Below are 18,339 nucleotides of genomic sequence, written 5' to 3' on the forward strand. Positions count from 1 at the left end.
TCACCGCACCTAGAGAAAGCCCACGCGAAGCAACGAAGACCCAATGCAGCCAAAAATAAAATAAATTTATATAAAAAAAGAAAGACATTTTCATTATATTTGTTTCATTAACATTAGTAATTTAAAGATAAACACTGTTACATGATTCTTATAGGAAAGTTTTGTTTTAAAGTAATTCCAGAAGCATTGACAGATAGATCACATTAAGTACTGACTTTTTTTTTTTTTTTTTTTTTTTTTTTTTTTGCGGTACGCGGGCTTCTCACTGCGGTGGCCTCTCCCGTTGCGGAGCACAGGCTCCGGACGCGCAGGCTCAGCGGCCATGGCTCACGGGCCCAGCCGCTCCACGGCATGTGGGATCTTCCCGGGACCGGGGCACGAACCCGTGTCCCCTGCATTGGCAGGCGGACTCTCAACCACTGCGCCACCAGGGAAGCCCAAGTACTGACGTTTTAAATGGATGTAAAGATACTTTAATATATCCCCAAGAGCGACATCTGGCCAATAAATGTCCCAGATTGTTTGACCGGTGGTTCTCAGCTTGGAATCCTTTAAAAGCTATAAAGAAAACATTCATTTACCCACAGCCTAACTTCCAAGTTTCTTGATTTTGGCTTAAGTTTTTTTTTTTTTTTCTTTTTTGCGGTACGCGGGCCTCTCACTGTTGTGGCCTCTCCCGTTGCGGAGCACCGGCTCCGGACGCGCAGGCTCAGCGGCCATGGCTCACGGGCCCAGCCGCTCCGCGGCATGTGGGATCTTCCCGGACCGGGGCACGAACCCGTGTCCCCCGCATCGGCAGGCGGACTTTCAACCACTGCGCCACCAGGGAAGCCCTTGGCTGAAGTTTTATTAATACTTTGTAGTAAAACTGATTAGAAGTTGTCTTTGCTTAATAAAAACGTAAGTGAATCAATTATTTTGGGTTTTTTTTTAGTATTTGTTTAATGGACACTTTTAAAATCATGGGTCACGTGGATACAGGGGCAGAGGCAGGAATTCTACGCCAAGTATGGCTTCCACTGAGTCACTAGAATTTTTCACATCCTCAGATGCGGAATTGTTCAATCTTAAATCTTGTACATCAGAATATTCCCACATACCTTTGTGTGGCTCATAGTTGAGGGGACGAGACAAACTTGCTTTGAGATCAAACACTGGTTTTCTATGGGAGATCGGAGTCTGCGCTGCCTCAGCTGTCAACTTGAACGGGGTAATAACTAAAATAACAAACAAGATCCAAGGGCTTAATTAGAAAAAAAGACCTGTTTAAGTATCACTTTTCAATCTTAAAAATAGAATTCAATATAACAGTCTGAAACAGATATAGGGTTAAAAAGGAGGAGAAAATGGTTCTGATGAACCTAGGGGCAGGACAGGAATAAAGATGCAGACGTAGAGAATGGACTTGAGGACACGGGGTGGGGGAGAAGGAAAAAAAAAAAGGAGAAAAGAATGAGGAAAACTAACCCCTTAGCTGTTCCCCTGTTAGCAGCTCCCCAAAGAGTCTAAATATTGTGACATCTCCTAGGATCAGCTGGAGTTTAGAATCCTGTTTTAAGAATTAATCAGGTGAGGGACTTCCCTGGTGGCCCAATGGGTAAGATGCCACGCTCCCAATGCAGGGGGCACGGGTTCAATCCCCGGTTGGGGAACTAGATCCCGCAGGCATGCTGCAACTAAGAGTTCACATACCGCAATAAGACCAAATAAATAAAAAAATATTTTTTAAAAAAAGAATTAATTGGGTGGGAGGGATAAATTAGGAGTTTGGGATTAACATATACACACTACTATACATAAAATAGACAACCAAAAAAAAGTACCTACTGTAGAGCACAGGGAACTATACTCAATATTTTGTAATAACCTATAAGGGAAAGGAATCTGCAAAAGATTATATATACATTTATATATACATATGTATATATAATGTGTAATTAATCCCTTTGCTGTACACCTGAAACTGACACATTGTAAATCGAGTTTATTTCAGTTAAAAAAATAATAACCGGGTAAATTTTCAGGCTGCTTCCCTGATATTTACCCTTTTATTTATTTATTTTTTAATTTAGTTTTTCTTTTTTGGCCGAGCCATGTGGCATGTGGGATCTTATTTCCCCGACCAGGGATGAAACCTGCACCCCCTGCAGCGAAAGCGTGGAGTCCCAACCGCTGGACCACCAGGTAATTCCCTACCCTTTAAAAAAATTATATAGTGTTAATAGTAACATTTTCATTAACACAAACAGATATAAAGCCTGCCAGGAACCTAATCACATAGAAATAAAAAGATCCATGGCTCTGGTTGTTACTAATGAAGGCTGTTACCGAAGAATATGAATTTTTGTAACATAAAGTGAAAACTATACCAGGATGGTATAATTTGGTAAGCCACATTTTTGCTACAGTTGGGCAGCATATATCTGGCACAGTCTGTAATCCTTTCCCCTCACAGGTTGCATTCAGGCCATTGTCAAATGTTGGCACTTGCCCGTATATGTGAACAAGCAACTAGGATCTAGGACCACCTAGTGAAACAACCCAGAAAAGCACAGAACTCCTGTGCTGAAGCCATTCCACTGTGTTGCTATCAAGTGTTGACAGGGAGGGGAACAATGGGACTGTCCCACACTGCTGATGAGAATATAAACTAGTACAATTCAACCAGTAATGTAAGTGTCTGTCTACCCTACTACTCTCGAGTAACTGTGTACATGGACAGTCCTAGTCCTACTCTCGAGAAACTGTGTACATGGACAGGAGACATGTTCCAGAATGGTCATAGCTACACTATACAAAATAACAAAAGTTGGAAATACCCACGGGGTCCATGAACAGTAAAATGGATAAGGTGAAATATATCCATACAATTGGAAAACACGGTGAAAATGAATGAACTTTAGCTCATTTATTAATATGATTCTTGAAACATAGTGAATAAAGCAAATCACAAGAAAAAAATTAGTTTGATTTCATTTATATAAAGTTCATATTTGATAACCGGGAAAAGAAAACTATCCCATTCCAACTGGGCACACCCCTGAGTTACTTAGAGGAGAAGGCTCAGGATATGGCAAACATTTCGTTCCTGCCTCATGTCCTTATCTGTATTTGTGAGTCCTTTCTCAGTATTAGGCAGGTGGCTGCTGCTCAGTGACCCCTGCTCCATGTAAGATGACACAGTCACATCTTAGGCAAGTCCATTCTTCATTTTTTAGCCCTGCTCTCCGCCCAAGCCCCTTTCTTACCCTATTACAGGATGATTTAGAATGTATGTGGAATGTTTCCTTGCTGATATAGAAACGATTAAGGGTGGGCAGGAATGAGAGAGGTCATCTAGAGGAAGAATCATAAATTTTCTGATCCCACCTCTGTACTCTCTCTCTTGAAATTTAGTTGTCAGTCCCACTATTCAATCGTTAATTTAGGTGTTAAAGGCATGAAAAAATCCTCAGAGTCTCCACGCTGATTATTCCCAACAGTAATACTCTCCTCTTGTTTAAACTCCTGCTGGATTGCTCTAGTCTCAGGGAATCTGGCAGTCCTTCCTGTGTAATCAAGGCTCTTGCCTGACATTCAGTAGGACTCTTGAGAGAATTTTGATATACTCAGTTCTAATTCAGGCCTTAACCTGTCGGTGATACTCTTTTAAACCTTCACACTGCTATTGCAGTGATCTTTTGAAAACCACTTGGTCTTTGTAGGTGATGATTAAGTAGACAGCGTGTAGAAGATTATCTATATGGCATACACAATCTACTAGTAGTCAATAGTGTGGCATTTATGCCATGAACTCTGGGTCCTGTTAGTTTCAGAGTCTGGCAGAACCATTCAGAGGCTGTAATGAATACTGTAATCCTCCTCCTAATCCCTGAGAAGGGGCTGAATGTTCTTCAGGGAGGGTCACCATTTTAGGGCTCGTCTTGGACAGGATGGAGTCCTCTGGCAGATGTATCAGTTTTTTTGTCTGTGTCTGTGGCACTTCCCTTGCCAGTATAAATGAAAAATATGCTAGACAAATTTTTGCTTTTGATTCTGTAGATAATGGAGAGGCTTTAAAGAATCATATTAGGAAGCTACATGGCTTAAAGATAAACCAGAACTTTGGGGGGTGGGAGGGAGGTTGTTTTGTTTTGTTCTGTTTTTTTTTTTTTACCAGCAACAGATTCAGCCCTCGTGGTCTTTAACTTGTGTGTCCCGAGCACAGCCTGGCCTTTTGGGGTACTCCCAGATGTGGTCACATGTGGAGACTTTCTGGCTGGAGTCTTGGTCAGTGAACGCTTATGCTCATTATCTTTAGTAGCAGCTGAAAACCTAAATAGGACAGTGGAGTATAAGACATGAGTACTTGGGTCAAGCTTCTAAACAAAACCACCTACCCATCACCAAGCACTGAAAGGGCTTCAATAAATACTTGTTATACAAATGAACCTCTTTCACAGAATAGACATGTTCTTAAACAATGATGCTAGAGCAAATCATTTATCAACTTCTGTTATTTGTAAAATATGGTTTTATATTCTCTGCTCTCCCTGCCTTGGCCAATGACAGTATAAGGCAGAGCTCAAAGGAGATGCCTATGGGCCTCAAGTTATAGTTTAGGAGGTATTTTAAAAAGCTCCCCTTCTTTCTCCTCCTCCTAGTGAGGGCAAGTCCGAGGGAACAGGAGATTGTTATGCCAAATGAGTGATGGGAGCATTTCTTCCATCTTCCTAGAAGAATGTCATTCATTTGAGTGGTATATAAGTCCTTCTCTACTCAGAGCAAATTGCCATAAATGTTTCTCATTGATCCTCTGATGCAGTTTTTCTACATTTTAACATCTCTGAAATTAGAATGTGTTTTACAATTGGTAACACATCAAAGTTAGTCGGCAGTGCATTTTCTTAGTGGTTCATAAAATAATGGTGGGTATTCAGTGGATGGTATCTTAGATTCAATGAAAATCCAGTAATGACAGACATAAATACACATAGGGTTGGTGGTTGTGGGTTAACAGAAGGGAACTTCTGGACTTACAACTAAAGATTTGATGGTGATCCTGAATCAACATCTAAAATTATTACCAAAGACTCTACAACAGAGTTAAGAAAATTAGATGTGGTAGGAAAAGTGCTACCAATTCCAGGCTGCTCTGTACCCTGCATGAAGCAAGGACTAGCCCCTGACCATGGTGTTCTTAACTATTAATAAATACAATCAGAACTGCCAAGTATAGGTACCTCATATTCCAGGCTAACTCTATAAGAATTCCAAATTCAAGGGCATTTTTCACTTTTTAAAAACTATGTCAGATAATTGCACGTGTTGGGGAAGTGTTACCATGCACCAGTTCTGTTAGATGCTGCAAACGCCCTTAAAAAAGGAGAGAATCAAATTTCGGTATTAAGAGAAAGGAGACTGAAGATCTTCATCTGTGGGGACAGTCACAGTTTAGGGCTAACCTGATGTCAGAAAAGGCACAAGCAAAGAAAACAGGGATCAATGAGCATGAGATGGCTATGCTACTGCAGTACCCAGTGGGTTACAATGTTCATAGTTTAGGATGAGTCAGTTCTTTAGCTCACTACATGGGGAGATTAGGAATTTAGCTTCAACTTTATATTTATGTCAACAGAAAAATTTCTATTTACACATCTTTGCAGACATACATTAAATTAATAAGGTAAAATATCCACATAAATCTTATTTTCTATCTTTACTTACGAATCAAATGTGAGCTTAGGGGGACATCTCTGGTGGCGCAGTGGTTAAGAATTTGCCTGCCAATGCAAGGGACACGGGTTCGAGCCCTGGTCCGGGAAGATCCAACATGCCACAGAGCAACTAAGCGCCACAGCTACTAAGTCTGAGCAATGGGGCCCGCGAGCCACAACTGTTGAGCCTGTGTGCCACAACTACTGAAGCCTGTGCACCTAAAGCCCGTGCTCTGCAACAAGAGAAGCCACTGCAACGAGAAGCCCACGCACTGCAAGGAAGAGTAGCCCCCGCTCGCTGCAACTAGAGAAAGCCCAGGCACAGCAATGAAGACCCAATGCAGCCAAAAATAAATAAATTAAAAAACCAAAACAAAACGAATAAAAAGGTAATGTTTAAAAAAAAACCCGAGTGGGAGGGAGGGAGACGCAAGAGGGAAGAGATATGGGAACATATGTATAACTGATTCACTTTGTTGTAAAGCAGAAACTAACACACCATTGTAAAGCAATTATACTCCAATAAAGATGTTAAAAAAAAAAACACAAAAAAACAAAAAAACCCCACAAATTTAAGAGAAAAAAAGTAACTTATAAATAAAAACTCTTTGCTGATCTTTTTCTCTATTCCGATCCTTTCTCCTTTTTCATCAACACTACAACATTTGTTGTAGTTCACCTGAAATGTATTAGAATCAGTAAAGCTTTGAGCCCTCGCCCTTGGTTCCATTTTGGAGCTCTTCTTTACCTGACGTTCATCTTAGTTGCTGAGAGCGCGGAGCGCTTGGCCAGCCCCTTCACACACAAGGTGCTACGGCCTGCGTGGGGCCGGCCTTGTGAGCCCTGTTGGCTGGTGGGGGTACAAGCCACAGAGAGTCTTTCTCGGGGAGGAACTGGAGTTGCTGCCACTCCCTTAGTGCTGGGCTGCTTCTGAAGAAAGGGAAACGCAACACATTAAAGCTATGTAAAAAGCTTATGGAATCTACAAATAATTCCTCCGCTACCCACCCCTGGCTCCCCAATAGCTTTTTAAAGTTCTTTTTAAAAAACCTAAAGAAAAGAAAGAAGGGAGGAAGGGAAATGCTCTCTTTGAAATGGCAGGGAAGGGGTCTGCTTATGTTATCTTTCTTTAGATACTGTCAAAGCACAAAGAATGATTGAATGTTTTACTATCATTAGTCTAAGCTCTGTTGCAAGCAGAAGAAATCTAACTTCACTAACTGACAGCAGAGATAGGACTATTAAAATTGACAATGTAAAGCCAAAAGACATAAAAATTCTGATTATATCCTATGAAATAATACAAGAAACTAGAGAATTATGTTAACTTCTCATTTCGACATATGAGCACAAGAGATTCTCATGTTGTGAGACAAATTTAAAACCAAAGTATTTGGTAAATACATATCTTTACTATAAGCTGAAAACTCAGGTTAGATGTATTAAGTATGATGTTATATTTAACCACACCTTTTATGCCTTCTTCTGTCTTTCCCCTAAAATTCCCACTTTCCAGTTCACCTGGTGACAGAATCACCAACTCTACACCTTTGCTTGAGCAACTTATGTTTAAATGATTCTACTTGCACTGAATACCAATCTTTCGGACTTTTCAGGTAGAATATTATGCTGCAGACTCTAGTAGCACTAATTTATTTTGTTTGCAGTGTATCTAATCAATTCCTTTCTTTTAGCAAAAAAAATCCTGTTTTAACAAAGCAAAGAACTCAATCATACCATACATAAAAATAAAAATGTGGGTTAAGGATTAAAATAGGGAAAAATAATAAAAGCAGTAAAAATAAATATAAGAGCATATTTTTATGATCTTGGGACAGGGAGAGCAAGACAAAACCCTCAGTTTTAGAAGGAAAAGCTGGATAGTTGGATAAAACAATAAAACCTTCCACAAGGTAAGACACCGTTAAGACAAACTGTGGGAAAGTATTTAGAACATATAATACATAATATATGTCATTAATATAGATAAGTGGCTCATAAATAAGCAAAAATTAAGAAAAAGCAAATTCACAGCAAAACTATCAATGAACACATATAAAGATTTGTAACATAAACATGTAACACGTAATGATCAGAGAAATGCAAATTCAATTGGGATTTTGTCATATATTGTCAAAGATCAAAAAATTTGATCATTCCTACTGTTAGCAAAGTAAACAGGCAACTCGGGGCACAAGGTTTCAGATCATTGCAGAGGGGAGCCATTTGGCAACTACCTCAATCAGGTTTCCATCCTCTAATCATGAAAGGAGAGATTGGTCACAGCCAGGATGATTTTCTCTAGATCTCTGCTCATTTCTTATTGTCCATCACTCTCCAAATGACCAATCCCCAAACAAGTCAACCGTCAAGAAAACCATATTAGCTATGGTGAAGTCACTGTAATTGTTTTTTATTCTCTAGTCTCCAAACAGATCATACCAAATAACCCATTTGATTGGCCAATTCCTTAAACAGTGGTGCTGGGGTGGGATTTTAGAACTAAACTCATTCAGATGGGGCTATCAACTAATAAACAATATAAGCTACTCATTTATTTAACACATCTTCAAGGCTACACTCAAGTTTATGGTTGAAGCAGTTGTTCTGCCCTTAACTTTGACCTGGAAATTAATTCATCCATATTATGTAGTACAGAAAGCTTGACTTTCAATCAAGTACTTAAGTAGACTCAGCTTCATGGTAAGGAGAACGAGTGGCCCTCCTTACAGGCATATTTGCGGTTAGCTCATGCCTATGCAGAAAAAGAAGCTGTCTACTTTCTATAAAGCATCAGCAGGACACCCTCCCCTGCTCCTCCGGGATGGGCCCAATATTCAGCTGTGAATGTTGTGATACTTAGCCCTTGCTAATATTTAAGAGTCTTCTTATGGACATACTGAATATCTATTCCCTGGATTGTCCACCCATGTTGTTAGATCACTATGAGGGAATGGAGATGTTTAATGCCATGACTGTTTGCTAGAAGGTTGTTAACAGTGTCTTCAACTGTGGTAACAGTGGTTTTATAAATGTTCAAGTGAACATTTATTATCCAAGATTAAGCTTCTAAGAACTGTATGTTTTGTTGTTTTTTGTTTTTAATTATTTAGAACTTATTACCCAGTGCATTTCCCCATTGGCACTGATATCAGAAAACTCAAAACTCAACTGAGTGACTGATATATTAGTCACTGTACCTGTTAACAGTGCTCATTTTCTGCCCCTTTTAAACCAGCTTTATACTGTTTTGTGTTGTGTGTAATACCACAAACTGCCTCAAATTCTTTGAAAAATAGGCAGGTTATTATGTATTATTAAATTCAAAAATGTTTCCCATCCATCTTTATGGCACCCCTTTAACACCAGATACCATGTAAGACAGGAACACCAACTTCCTAGGATGTTATTTACTCACTACTCTGCTGCTAACTCAGCCTCGGGGTTGACTTTGCCTTTTCTTACTCGAAGCTGCTTGAGTCCAGCAGGACCTGGCCTGAAGGCCTCCCACCCAGGGAGCTCAGTTATGACAGGATGCCTTTAAATTAGCAACTGCTAGTCACTCATTTTCCCTTTAGGTCAGAGACAGGGAAAGATGGCTTCAGCCATATATCAGTCCTTCCCCAACGAAAGTGATAGGCACAGTGTCTGAATGTGGAAAACAGAACAACTTATTGCTACTTTGGAGTTCTTCCTTTTTTTTTCTTTTTACTGTTTACTTTTTAAAAATTTTTTTAATGTTTTTTTTTTAAACTTTATTTTTTACAGAATTCTTTTTCATAGTGAAGATTCATTGCTTTATCTGCAGGGTTTTGAAAATTCTTAAAAACAAATTTAAAATAATAAAAATACATTAGACTCAAACAAATCCATTCCACTAGTAGAATAATAGCTAATTGTATTAACCATAGTATATACACAGTATCAACATTAAAATCAAACAGCTTAGTGGCATTAAGAACATAATTTTATCAGCATACCTTCAGTTCATTAAATGAAATGTGTTCTTCAAAATGTTTCTTTTTTCTCTCAACATATTGATCAATGGACTCCATTTCCTTAAAACGAGCCTCATGAAGCTTCTTAAAATCTAGAATATTTCCCCAAATATGACAATTAACAACAAGACAAACTCCATTTATTCACCTTCCCTATGTTTTTCTGTTAACACTTATTCTTGTCTCGGCATCCCTGACATTCAACTTCAGCATCATCTTTGCTAAAATTTTAATTTCAAAACATTTAGGTTTTAGAAAGTCAGGGGCAAAGCATATTCACCTTATAAACTATCAAACACTGACCGTCTCTCCATTGTCCATTTCACTGCTGACTAACATCTTGGTTTAGTCCAGAGGATAAGTAAAGATTAACAGATTTGTCCTCTCCCCTCACCAATTAATTAATGGCCTTTACTTAATCACAAATTTGACATTTAATAATGTTAAGAAAGCTCTATGCAAAGGATTGGCAAACTTTCTGTAAACGGGCAGACAGTAAATATTTTAAGCTTGGCGGTCACATACACTGTGGTCTCTGTCTCATATTCTTTCTTTTATACAACCCTTTACAAATGCAGAAACCATTCTTAGCTCAAGGGCTATAAGACAGGCCAAGATGGGCAATAGTTTGCTGACTCCTGCTCTGTACTATTCTAACTAATTATATTCTTATTAAGTATAATTGTTAGAATTTCTCAAATATGCTAAGCAGCATTTTAAGTACTCTAAATATATAGCACAATCAACATTCTATGTGCCAGGCAATAGAGAAAGAGAATTACATGTCCAGAAATGGAGTCCCTTAGACTTATTACTAAAAATAATAATAAGTTTTTACAAGGTAGACATTGTGCCAAGTACTTGATACACATTAATTCTCAGATATTTCTTGAATACTTGCTACAGGCTAGCTGCCCTGCTAGGTAATCAGAAGTGGAAAACAGTCTTAATTAATCCATATATTAACCTGATGAAATAGGTAGTTTAATTATTCCCACTTTAAACTGAGGACGTGGGTTTACTGGGGATAAATAAGTTTCCCAAGGTCTCACAGGTAGAAAATGAGGGAATGAGGGCGCAAACCCCAATGCCAGTGTCTGAGCCTTCGGCTGTCACAGTGCACTGCCTCTCCAGCGTCAGCCTGAAGGGGGCCAACCACCATTTTATGTTTCTTTGTGTGCAAAACTTACTTGGAGTAGTGCTTGCAGTTCTTTTATTTTTTCCAGGTTTGGAAAACCCATCTGTGTAGAGAGACTTCTTTCTTTCTGAAGGTATCTTTGGACCTTCATTACCTGAATCCAAGGATACAGAACTAATGAAAGATTTCCAAAAATTTCCAAAAATTATTGCCATTAAGAAATGTAAGTTAACGTGGAGCATATTCATGTGATAGGCCTCTGCCAAGGTATGGGAGACACCGCACAAGGAGCACAAAGCATTAATTACAGCATCACCACTATTTTAGCTTGAATTTCAAGTAGACAGAAATTTTATGCTTCTTGTATAGATGTTTTAAAATTTTTGTATGTTTATAAAACTATTTTCCAGAACTTTTGCCATGAACATGTCTAGTTGTTTTAACGAGGATGATAAAAGTCACACAATCCCACCAGCCTAAGAAACACTATTATCATTTTGGCTATTATTATATTTATTATATTTTCTCAGGTCCTTTGCTTCTGTACTTGTTTTGCTTTTGTTCTTTAAATACAGTTAAAGCCATCATGTATATAAGGGTTGCTATTTCCCCCTACTTATCTCCCACATTCTAGTATCTTTCTCAGCTTAAGGCAATCTACTAAAAACTGTGCAAGTGGGTTTTCAAGAAATGCTACTTATAAAGTCACTCATCCTTAAGGTTTCCCAATGCATCCATAAAACAAGGCAAAAGAATGATTGGATAGAGCAGAGGGGCTATAGGGCTTTTACTTGGAGCTTGGCCATGAAATAGGATATTTAAAGAGCCACAGTCACTCCTCACAAGATACTTATTACAAATGGAAATATAATAACTATTACAAAGGAGCAACGGAGCAGACACCACCATAACCAGGTGATGCAAGTTGACAAGACTAGTCATAGGACAAACCAACATCTGAGCCCTCTGGGGTGCTGAATGAGGAGGACACGGCCCTAGTTTGCAGGATTCCTGCCAATAGTGCATGATCTGAATCTAACCATCAGCAACATTAGACAAACCAAGTCAGAGGACCCAAGAAACTGGACTGTATTTAAAAAAGGTCAATGCGCTAGAAGACAAAGGAAGGCTGAGGAACTGTTCCAGGTTAAAGTAGCTTAAAGAGACATGGCAGGAGGACTTCCCTGGTGGTGCAGTGGTTAAGAATCTGCCTGTCAGTGCAGGAGACACGGGTTCAAGCCCTGGTCCGGGAAGATCCCACATGCCACGGAGCAACTAACCATGTGCTCCACAACTACTGAGCCTGCGCTCTAGAGCCCATGAGCCACAACTACAGAGCCTGCATGCCACAACTACTGAAGCCTGCGCGTCTAGAGCCTGTGCTCCGCAACGAGAAGCAACCACAATGAGAAGCCTGTGCACGGCAACAAAGAGTAGCCCCTGCTCACCGCAACTAGAGAAAGCCCGTGTGCAGCAATGAAGACCCCACGCAGCCAAAAATAAAAAAATATATAAATAAATTTATTTTTTTAAAAAAGAGAGACGTGGCAATGAAATGCAAAGGATGAGTCGAGATTTGCCTTTGTTTTAAGGGACATTGCTGGGATGAAATCTAGATAAGGTCTGTCTACAGGTTAGTTAGCAGGTCTCACACTTTCTAGCCTCAGGATCCCTTTGTACTCTCAAAAATTACTGAGGACCCCAAAGAATTTTTGTTCATGTATGTTATATCAATGTGCCATATTAGATATTAAAACTAAGACATATAAAAATATTTGATTCTCTAAAAATATACCCAATATACGTTAACATAAATAATTTATGAAAAATGGCTAAAATTTCTAAATCAAAAAAGTGAGTAGAGCGTTTTTTGTTTTTGTTGTTTGTTTTACAATTTCTTTAACATCTGACAATAAAAGGCAGCTGGATTCTCTTTTCTTCTCTATACATATGTTGTGATATATTGTTTTGATTGAAGTAATATATGAAAACAAATTTTGCCATATACAGCTATGTGGTTGAAAGTGAAGAGTATTTTAATAGCCTTTTCAGATAATTGTGGATATTATTCTTTGATACTATACCAAACCTTGACAAGTGGTTGTTTCACAGAGGTTAGTTGTAATGCGGAATATGAAGAAGCCCTATCAGTGAACTTTCTGCTCTCTGTACTTTTGTGAGAAAAAGTCCTGATGTTTTAAGAAACACACAAATATTTAGGGGTAAAGGGGCACATATCTGAAACACTCTCAAACAGTTCAGGAAAAAAAATGTATATAACACATATACGTACATATATATGTATATAAATAGGAGGATAAAGCAAGTATGGCAAAATATTAACATTTGAGAAATCTAGGTGAACGATATATAGGAACTCTTGGTACTATTCTTACAACTTTAAGTCTGGAATTATGTCAAAATAAAGTTTAAAAAATTCCTCTCGGGCTTCCCTGGTGGCGCAGTGGTTGAGAATCCGCCTGCCGATGCAGGGGACACGGGTTTGTGCCCCGGTCCGGGAAGATCCCACATGCCGCGGAGCGGCTGGGCCCGTGAGCCATGGCCGCTGAGCCTGTGCATCCGGAGCCTGCGCTCCGCAACGGGAGAGGCCACAACAGTGAGAGGCCCGCATACCGGGAAAAAAAAAAAAAAAAAAAAAAAAAAAAAATTCCTCTCACCAGAAACTGCATGATCAGATTTTTCTCCTTCAAACAGCCTATGCGCTTCATTGGGTAAAACTGACTTAAAGGGTCCACTCCACCTTCATTTTTCCCATGCCTTCAAAACTGGGTCCTAGAGGTAAGTCTTCTTGACAACACGATTGGTGGAATAATAGATATTTTAAATTCCACCCCCACTTCTGACTCTGTCATATTTCTTTACATTCCCCTCGTCTCAGGATTTCAAAATGGGTTTATGAGGCATATGTATCAAAATTACCTGGGGTACTTATTAAATCTGCAGAATTCCAGGTTCACCTCAGACCTACAAATCAGAACATCTACCTTCTGTAACTTTCTAGATTTAGTAAGACATTCAAAATTCTGGGGAAACTGGGAGGGCTCAGCATTAGAAATTCTGCATTTAACTGCTTGGTGGACATGAGTGGATCATCTTCTCTCCCAATCCCCTCAGGTCAGCCTCAGGTCCCAGATAGATGTGCTGGGGGAAACAAACACTGAGATACTGTTGCAACTGGCAGGCTTCCTGAGGATGAAATCAGAAAGCACCAAGTCCTGCTAGGCATAGGGGAACTGAAGTTTTCTGGCCTTATTGAAACAAATTTTTAGTTGAGAAAGTTTAGGGAAGAGGTTTTTAGGAGGTTAGAGACTAAGTAAAATATACATTTATCATAATAAAATGGCCACACCCCTGGGAAGGTAGACTCTGCAGATCCTTTTTAACTGTCCTACCTGAAGGGGCTAACAGGTCTTTGTACCTGTCTCTGGAGCAGGCCAGAAGGAGCTAACTGGCAGAATGAGCCAGGCTCTCTCCTCATCCTGCCTTAAGATAAACTGCCTTAAACTTTCCAGCAACCACTCATATTCTGCTTTCTACACGGTTATTAAAGGTGACCTGATGGCCTACTGTATTTGGTTCTAACTTTTGCTTTCATTGCTGAACCCTTAGAAGTTCTACATAATGGTGTTATGGGTTGAACTGTTTCCCCAAAAGAGATATGCTGAATGAAGTCTTAACCTCTAATAATTGTGATCTGACCGTATTTGGAAAGGGTCTTTGTAGACGTAATCAACTTAAACCAAGGTCATTAGGATGGACCTAATCCAATGTAACTGGTGTCCTTTTAAGAAAACGATGTAAAGAAAAAGACACACAGGAACTTCCCTGGTGGTCCAGTGGTTAAGAATCCGCCTTTCAATGCAGGGGACTCGGGTTTAATCCCTGGTCAGGGAACTAAGATCCCATATGCCGTGGGGCAACTAAGCCCGTGTGCTGCAACTACTGAACCCATGAGCTCTAGAGCACACACACCACAACTAGAGAGCCCGTGTGCCACAACTAGAGAGCCCACATGCCACAACTAGAGAGAAGCCCGCACGCTGCAACAAAGATCCCACGTGCCGCAACTAAGACTGGACACAGCCAAATAAAGAAATAAATAGGGACTTCCCTGGTGGTGAAGTGGTTAAGAACCTGCCTGCCAATCAGGGGACACAGGTTCGAGCCCTGGTCTGGGAAGATTCCACATGCTGTGGAGCAACTAAGCCCATGCGCCACAACTACTGAGCCTCCGCTCTAGAACCCATGAGCCACAACTACTGAGCCCGCATGCCAGAACAACTGAGGCCCATGGGCCTAGAGCCATGCTCCACAGCCAGAGAAGCCACCATAATTTGAAGCACGCACACCCCAAGGAAGAGTAGCCCCCGCTCGCCGCAACAAAGACCCAACGCAGCCATAAATAAATAAATGAATGAATATTTTTTTTAAAAAAAGAAAGAAAGAAAAAGACACACAAAGAGACTGCCACATGATGAGGAGGCAGAGATTTAGCTGCAAGCCAAGGTCTACAGCCACCACCGAAGGTACAAAGGGGCCAGGAAAGATTCTCCCCAGAATCTTGGAGGAAGATGGCCCTACTGACACCCTGATTGTAGACTCCAGCCTCCAGAACTGCGAGAGAATAAATCTTTTTCTGGTTTTTTTTTTTTGGCCGCACCGTGCGGCTTTCAAGATCTTAGTTCCCTGACCAGGGACTGAACTCGTGTCCCAGCAGTGAAAGCGCTGAGTCCTAACCACTGGACTGCGAGGGAATTCCCAAATTTCTGTTGTTTTAAGTTGCCCAGTTTGTGGCACTTTGTTATGGCAGTCCTAGGAAACTAATGCACATGGTTACCCTAGCAATTTTGGATTTTTAAAAAGTTACTTGGCATACCATTTATTCCACTTTTTCCTGAGGGCACTGCATTCTCATCTTGACTCTTGTTTGGTAGAGAAGGAGCTTCTACAGCAGTTCTGAGAGGCTGGTTTTCATGCTTTTCTTGATTCTGGAATTCAGTAGGATCACATACTTTTATCTCTGAATGATCCTGCTACAAATTTTAAAAGAAAATAAATGATTTCAATAATAAATAAGAAGGAATCACATTTGAAAATTGCTAAGAGTAGATCTGAAAAGTTCTCATCACAAGAAAAAACTGTAACTACATGAGGTGTTAACTAGACTTATTGTATATATATTGTGAAATGATCACCACAAATATTGAATCATTACATTGTACACCTGAAACTGATAGGATGCTACATGTGAATTATATCTCAATTTAAAAACATATCATTTAAAACATTGCTTATAGTCAGACATAAAGAAAGAAAAAAGTAATCACTGCCTTCCAAAGATAGGTACCAAATTGAGGAAGAAAATGAATTAAAGAAAGAAAAGTAGGAGACCAAGCTTTTTTGAGTGGCAGATTTGGTTCTCTGCCTCACCAAATGTCATGAGAACATGCATCTGGGAATAGTAGAGACTAGGGACCACTGGAAGGCATACATGGCAGAGGTTGCTCTCCTAGGGAGGAGAAACTAACACTGAGAGACCTAGACAAGCTAATGACTAAGGGACTACACAAAGCTAGAAAATAAAAATTAGGGGACTTCCCTGGTGGCGCAGTGGTTGGGAGTCCGCCTGCTAATGCAGGGGACGCGGGTTCGTGCCCCGGTCCGGGAGGATCCCACGTGCCGCGAAGCGGCTGAGCCCATGGGCCATGGTCGCTGAGCCTGCGCATCCAGAGCCTGTGCTCCGCAACGGGAGAGGCCACAACAGTGAGAGGCCCGCGTACCGCAAAAAAAAAAAGAAAAGAAAAGAAAAGAAAAATTAGGACCATCTTGTAAAAGTTACATTTGAATGAAAGGATAATAAAATCAGAGTCCTCTCAGAGCAAGTGGGAGACGCCCCCGGAATCACGTGACCACACTGTTCAAAGACTAAGCTCAGCTGATCACCAGGCCTGGGACAAGATAGGAAGGAGGAAAAAAAAAAAAAAATTTGATGTTGGTATCTCTTTCCTTCTTACTTACTACACCTCACTTAAGTAAACACTCAATGAATGTTCATATTATTCAACAAACATTTAATTTGTGCTTAATACTTACTAAGTGCTTCCTGAGTGCCAGTGCCCGGGGTGTGAGAAGGCCAGACTTGGGTTTGTGCTTTCATGAAGCTCACAGCAGTGTTTGCCACCACCCAATATCATAAGGGAATTAAGAGAAGGCTCCCTAATAATATACCAGTTTGGGCACAGGTGGTAGCTTATTTTTAGTTTGCACATTTCTATTCACCTGGGAGTCAGGGCTCCTGTGGACAGTCCGGCGCCTTCTCCTTGTTTTGGTGACATGGCCAACTGGCTCCCTCTCAGCTTGTTCCTGGCTGCTGAGCTGGACCTCAATCTCATCACAAGAAGATGCAGACGTTTGAATTTCATCCTGAAAAAGAGAGACATTAATCTGCCATGTCCAATGTATAGAGTTACAATGCTCAGCAAGAATCAGAATTTAAACTGAATAAAAAACATGTATTACATATGCAAGAGATAATTTTAAAACTCTCCAGCACTAAATTATAGGCAAGGACAAGAATGATAGAGTATTCAGAAAGAAACAATCACACTTAACAACCCAAGCTAAAAAACTAGGCTTGCAAAGCATTCAAAGGTACCTTAGTGTGCGTAAATAAGCCAATTATTATTATTTTTTGGCCACACCACATGGATTGTGGGATCTTAGTTCCCTGAACAGGTATTGAACCCAGGCCCATGGCAGTGAAAGTGCCAGGGAATTCCCACAAATTATTAAAAGTATGTTAATTTACTGAATATACACTATATGCTAAGCAGTATGCTATAACTAATAACAATTACAGCTGATATCATAACTGCACTGGGCTAAGTATTCACATGGATTACCTCATTTATTCCTCAAAGCCTATGAGACAAGTATTAACATTATCTGCAGTTCATAGGTAGGGAAACTGAGGCTTAGAGAGCCCAAAGTAACTTGTTAAAGGTCAACATAAGGGAGTAAGGGAAGAAGGGCATGTGCACTACCATAAACTAGAAGTAAAGAGCTATGTCATCAAAACAGCATGGCACAGGTACCAGAATGTCCTGAACAGAACTGCTTCTAGAAGAAATCATCGTACGACAATGGTTGCACTTCACATTAGTGGGGGATGGTTGGATTCATTATTCAACACATGATGCGGAGAAAACATTGACTATGTTTTTGGTGAGGGGGTGGGCAATGAAACTTGATATTTTCTCACACCAAAATGAAATCTGGATGGATTAAAGATTTAAATGTAAAATATGAAACTATAAAAGCACTAGGGAAAAACAGGTGAATTACATCCTCATCGAGTGTGAGGAAGGCATTAAGCATGTTATCCGACCTAGAGACGATAAAGGAGAGGCTTGATTTGTTTTTGGTGTTTTTGTAGCTTTTTAAACGTAAATTCTAATTTTTTTGAAATAAACTAATACATACATAT

At 39.9% G+C, this 18,339-nt stretch overlaps 1 protein-coding gene across 2 annotated transcripts in view; it reads right to left on the reverse strand.

Annotated features, from left to right (window-relative positions):
- Positions 1-18,339, reverse strand: part of NUSAP1 (nucleolar and spindle associated protein 1) — a 33,168-nt gene that overhangs the window by 4,540 nt on the left and 10,289 nt on the right. The window contains exons 3-9 of one of the 2 annotated variants that reach the window (XM_007111706.4): positions 17,133-17,276; positions 15,730-15,841; positions 10,885-10,986; positions 9,677-9,786; positions 6,445-6,626; positions 4,157-4,314; positions 1,101-1,217 (exon numbers count right to left, since the gene is read on the reverse strand). In XM_007111706.4, the coding sequence (XP_007111768.1) occupies positions 1,101-1,217; positions 4,157-4,314; positions 6,445-6,626; positions 9,677-9,786; positions 10,885-10,986; positions 15,730-15,841; positions 17,133-17,276 (925 nt within the window). Of the gene's footprint in view, positions 1-1,100; positions 1,218-4,156; positions 4,315-6,444; positions 6,627-9,676; positions 9,787-10,884; positions 10,987-15,729; positions 15,887-17,132; positions 17,277-18,339 lie in introns of both variants that reach the window. The other variant, XM_007111704.4, reaches the window with a different exon arrangement.

Source organism: Physeter macrocephalus, chromosome 11, assembly GCF_002837175.3.
Source record: "Physeter macrocephalus isolate SW-GA chromosome 11, ASM283717v5, whole genome shotgun sequence".
NCBI lineage: Eukaryota > Metazoa > Chordata > Mammalia > Artiodactyla > Physeteridae > Physeter > Physeter macrocephalus.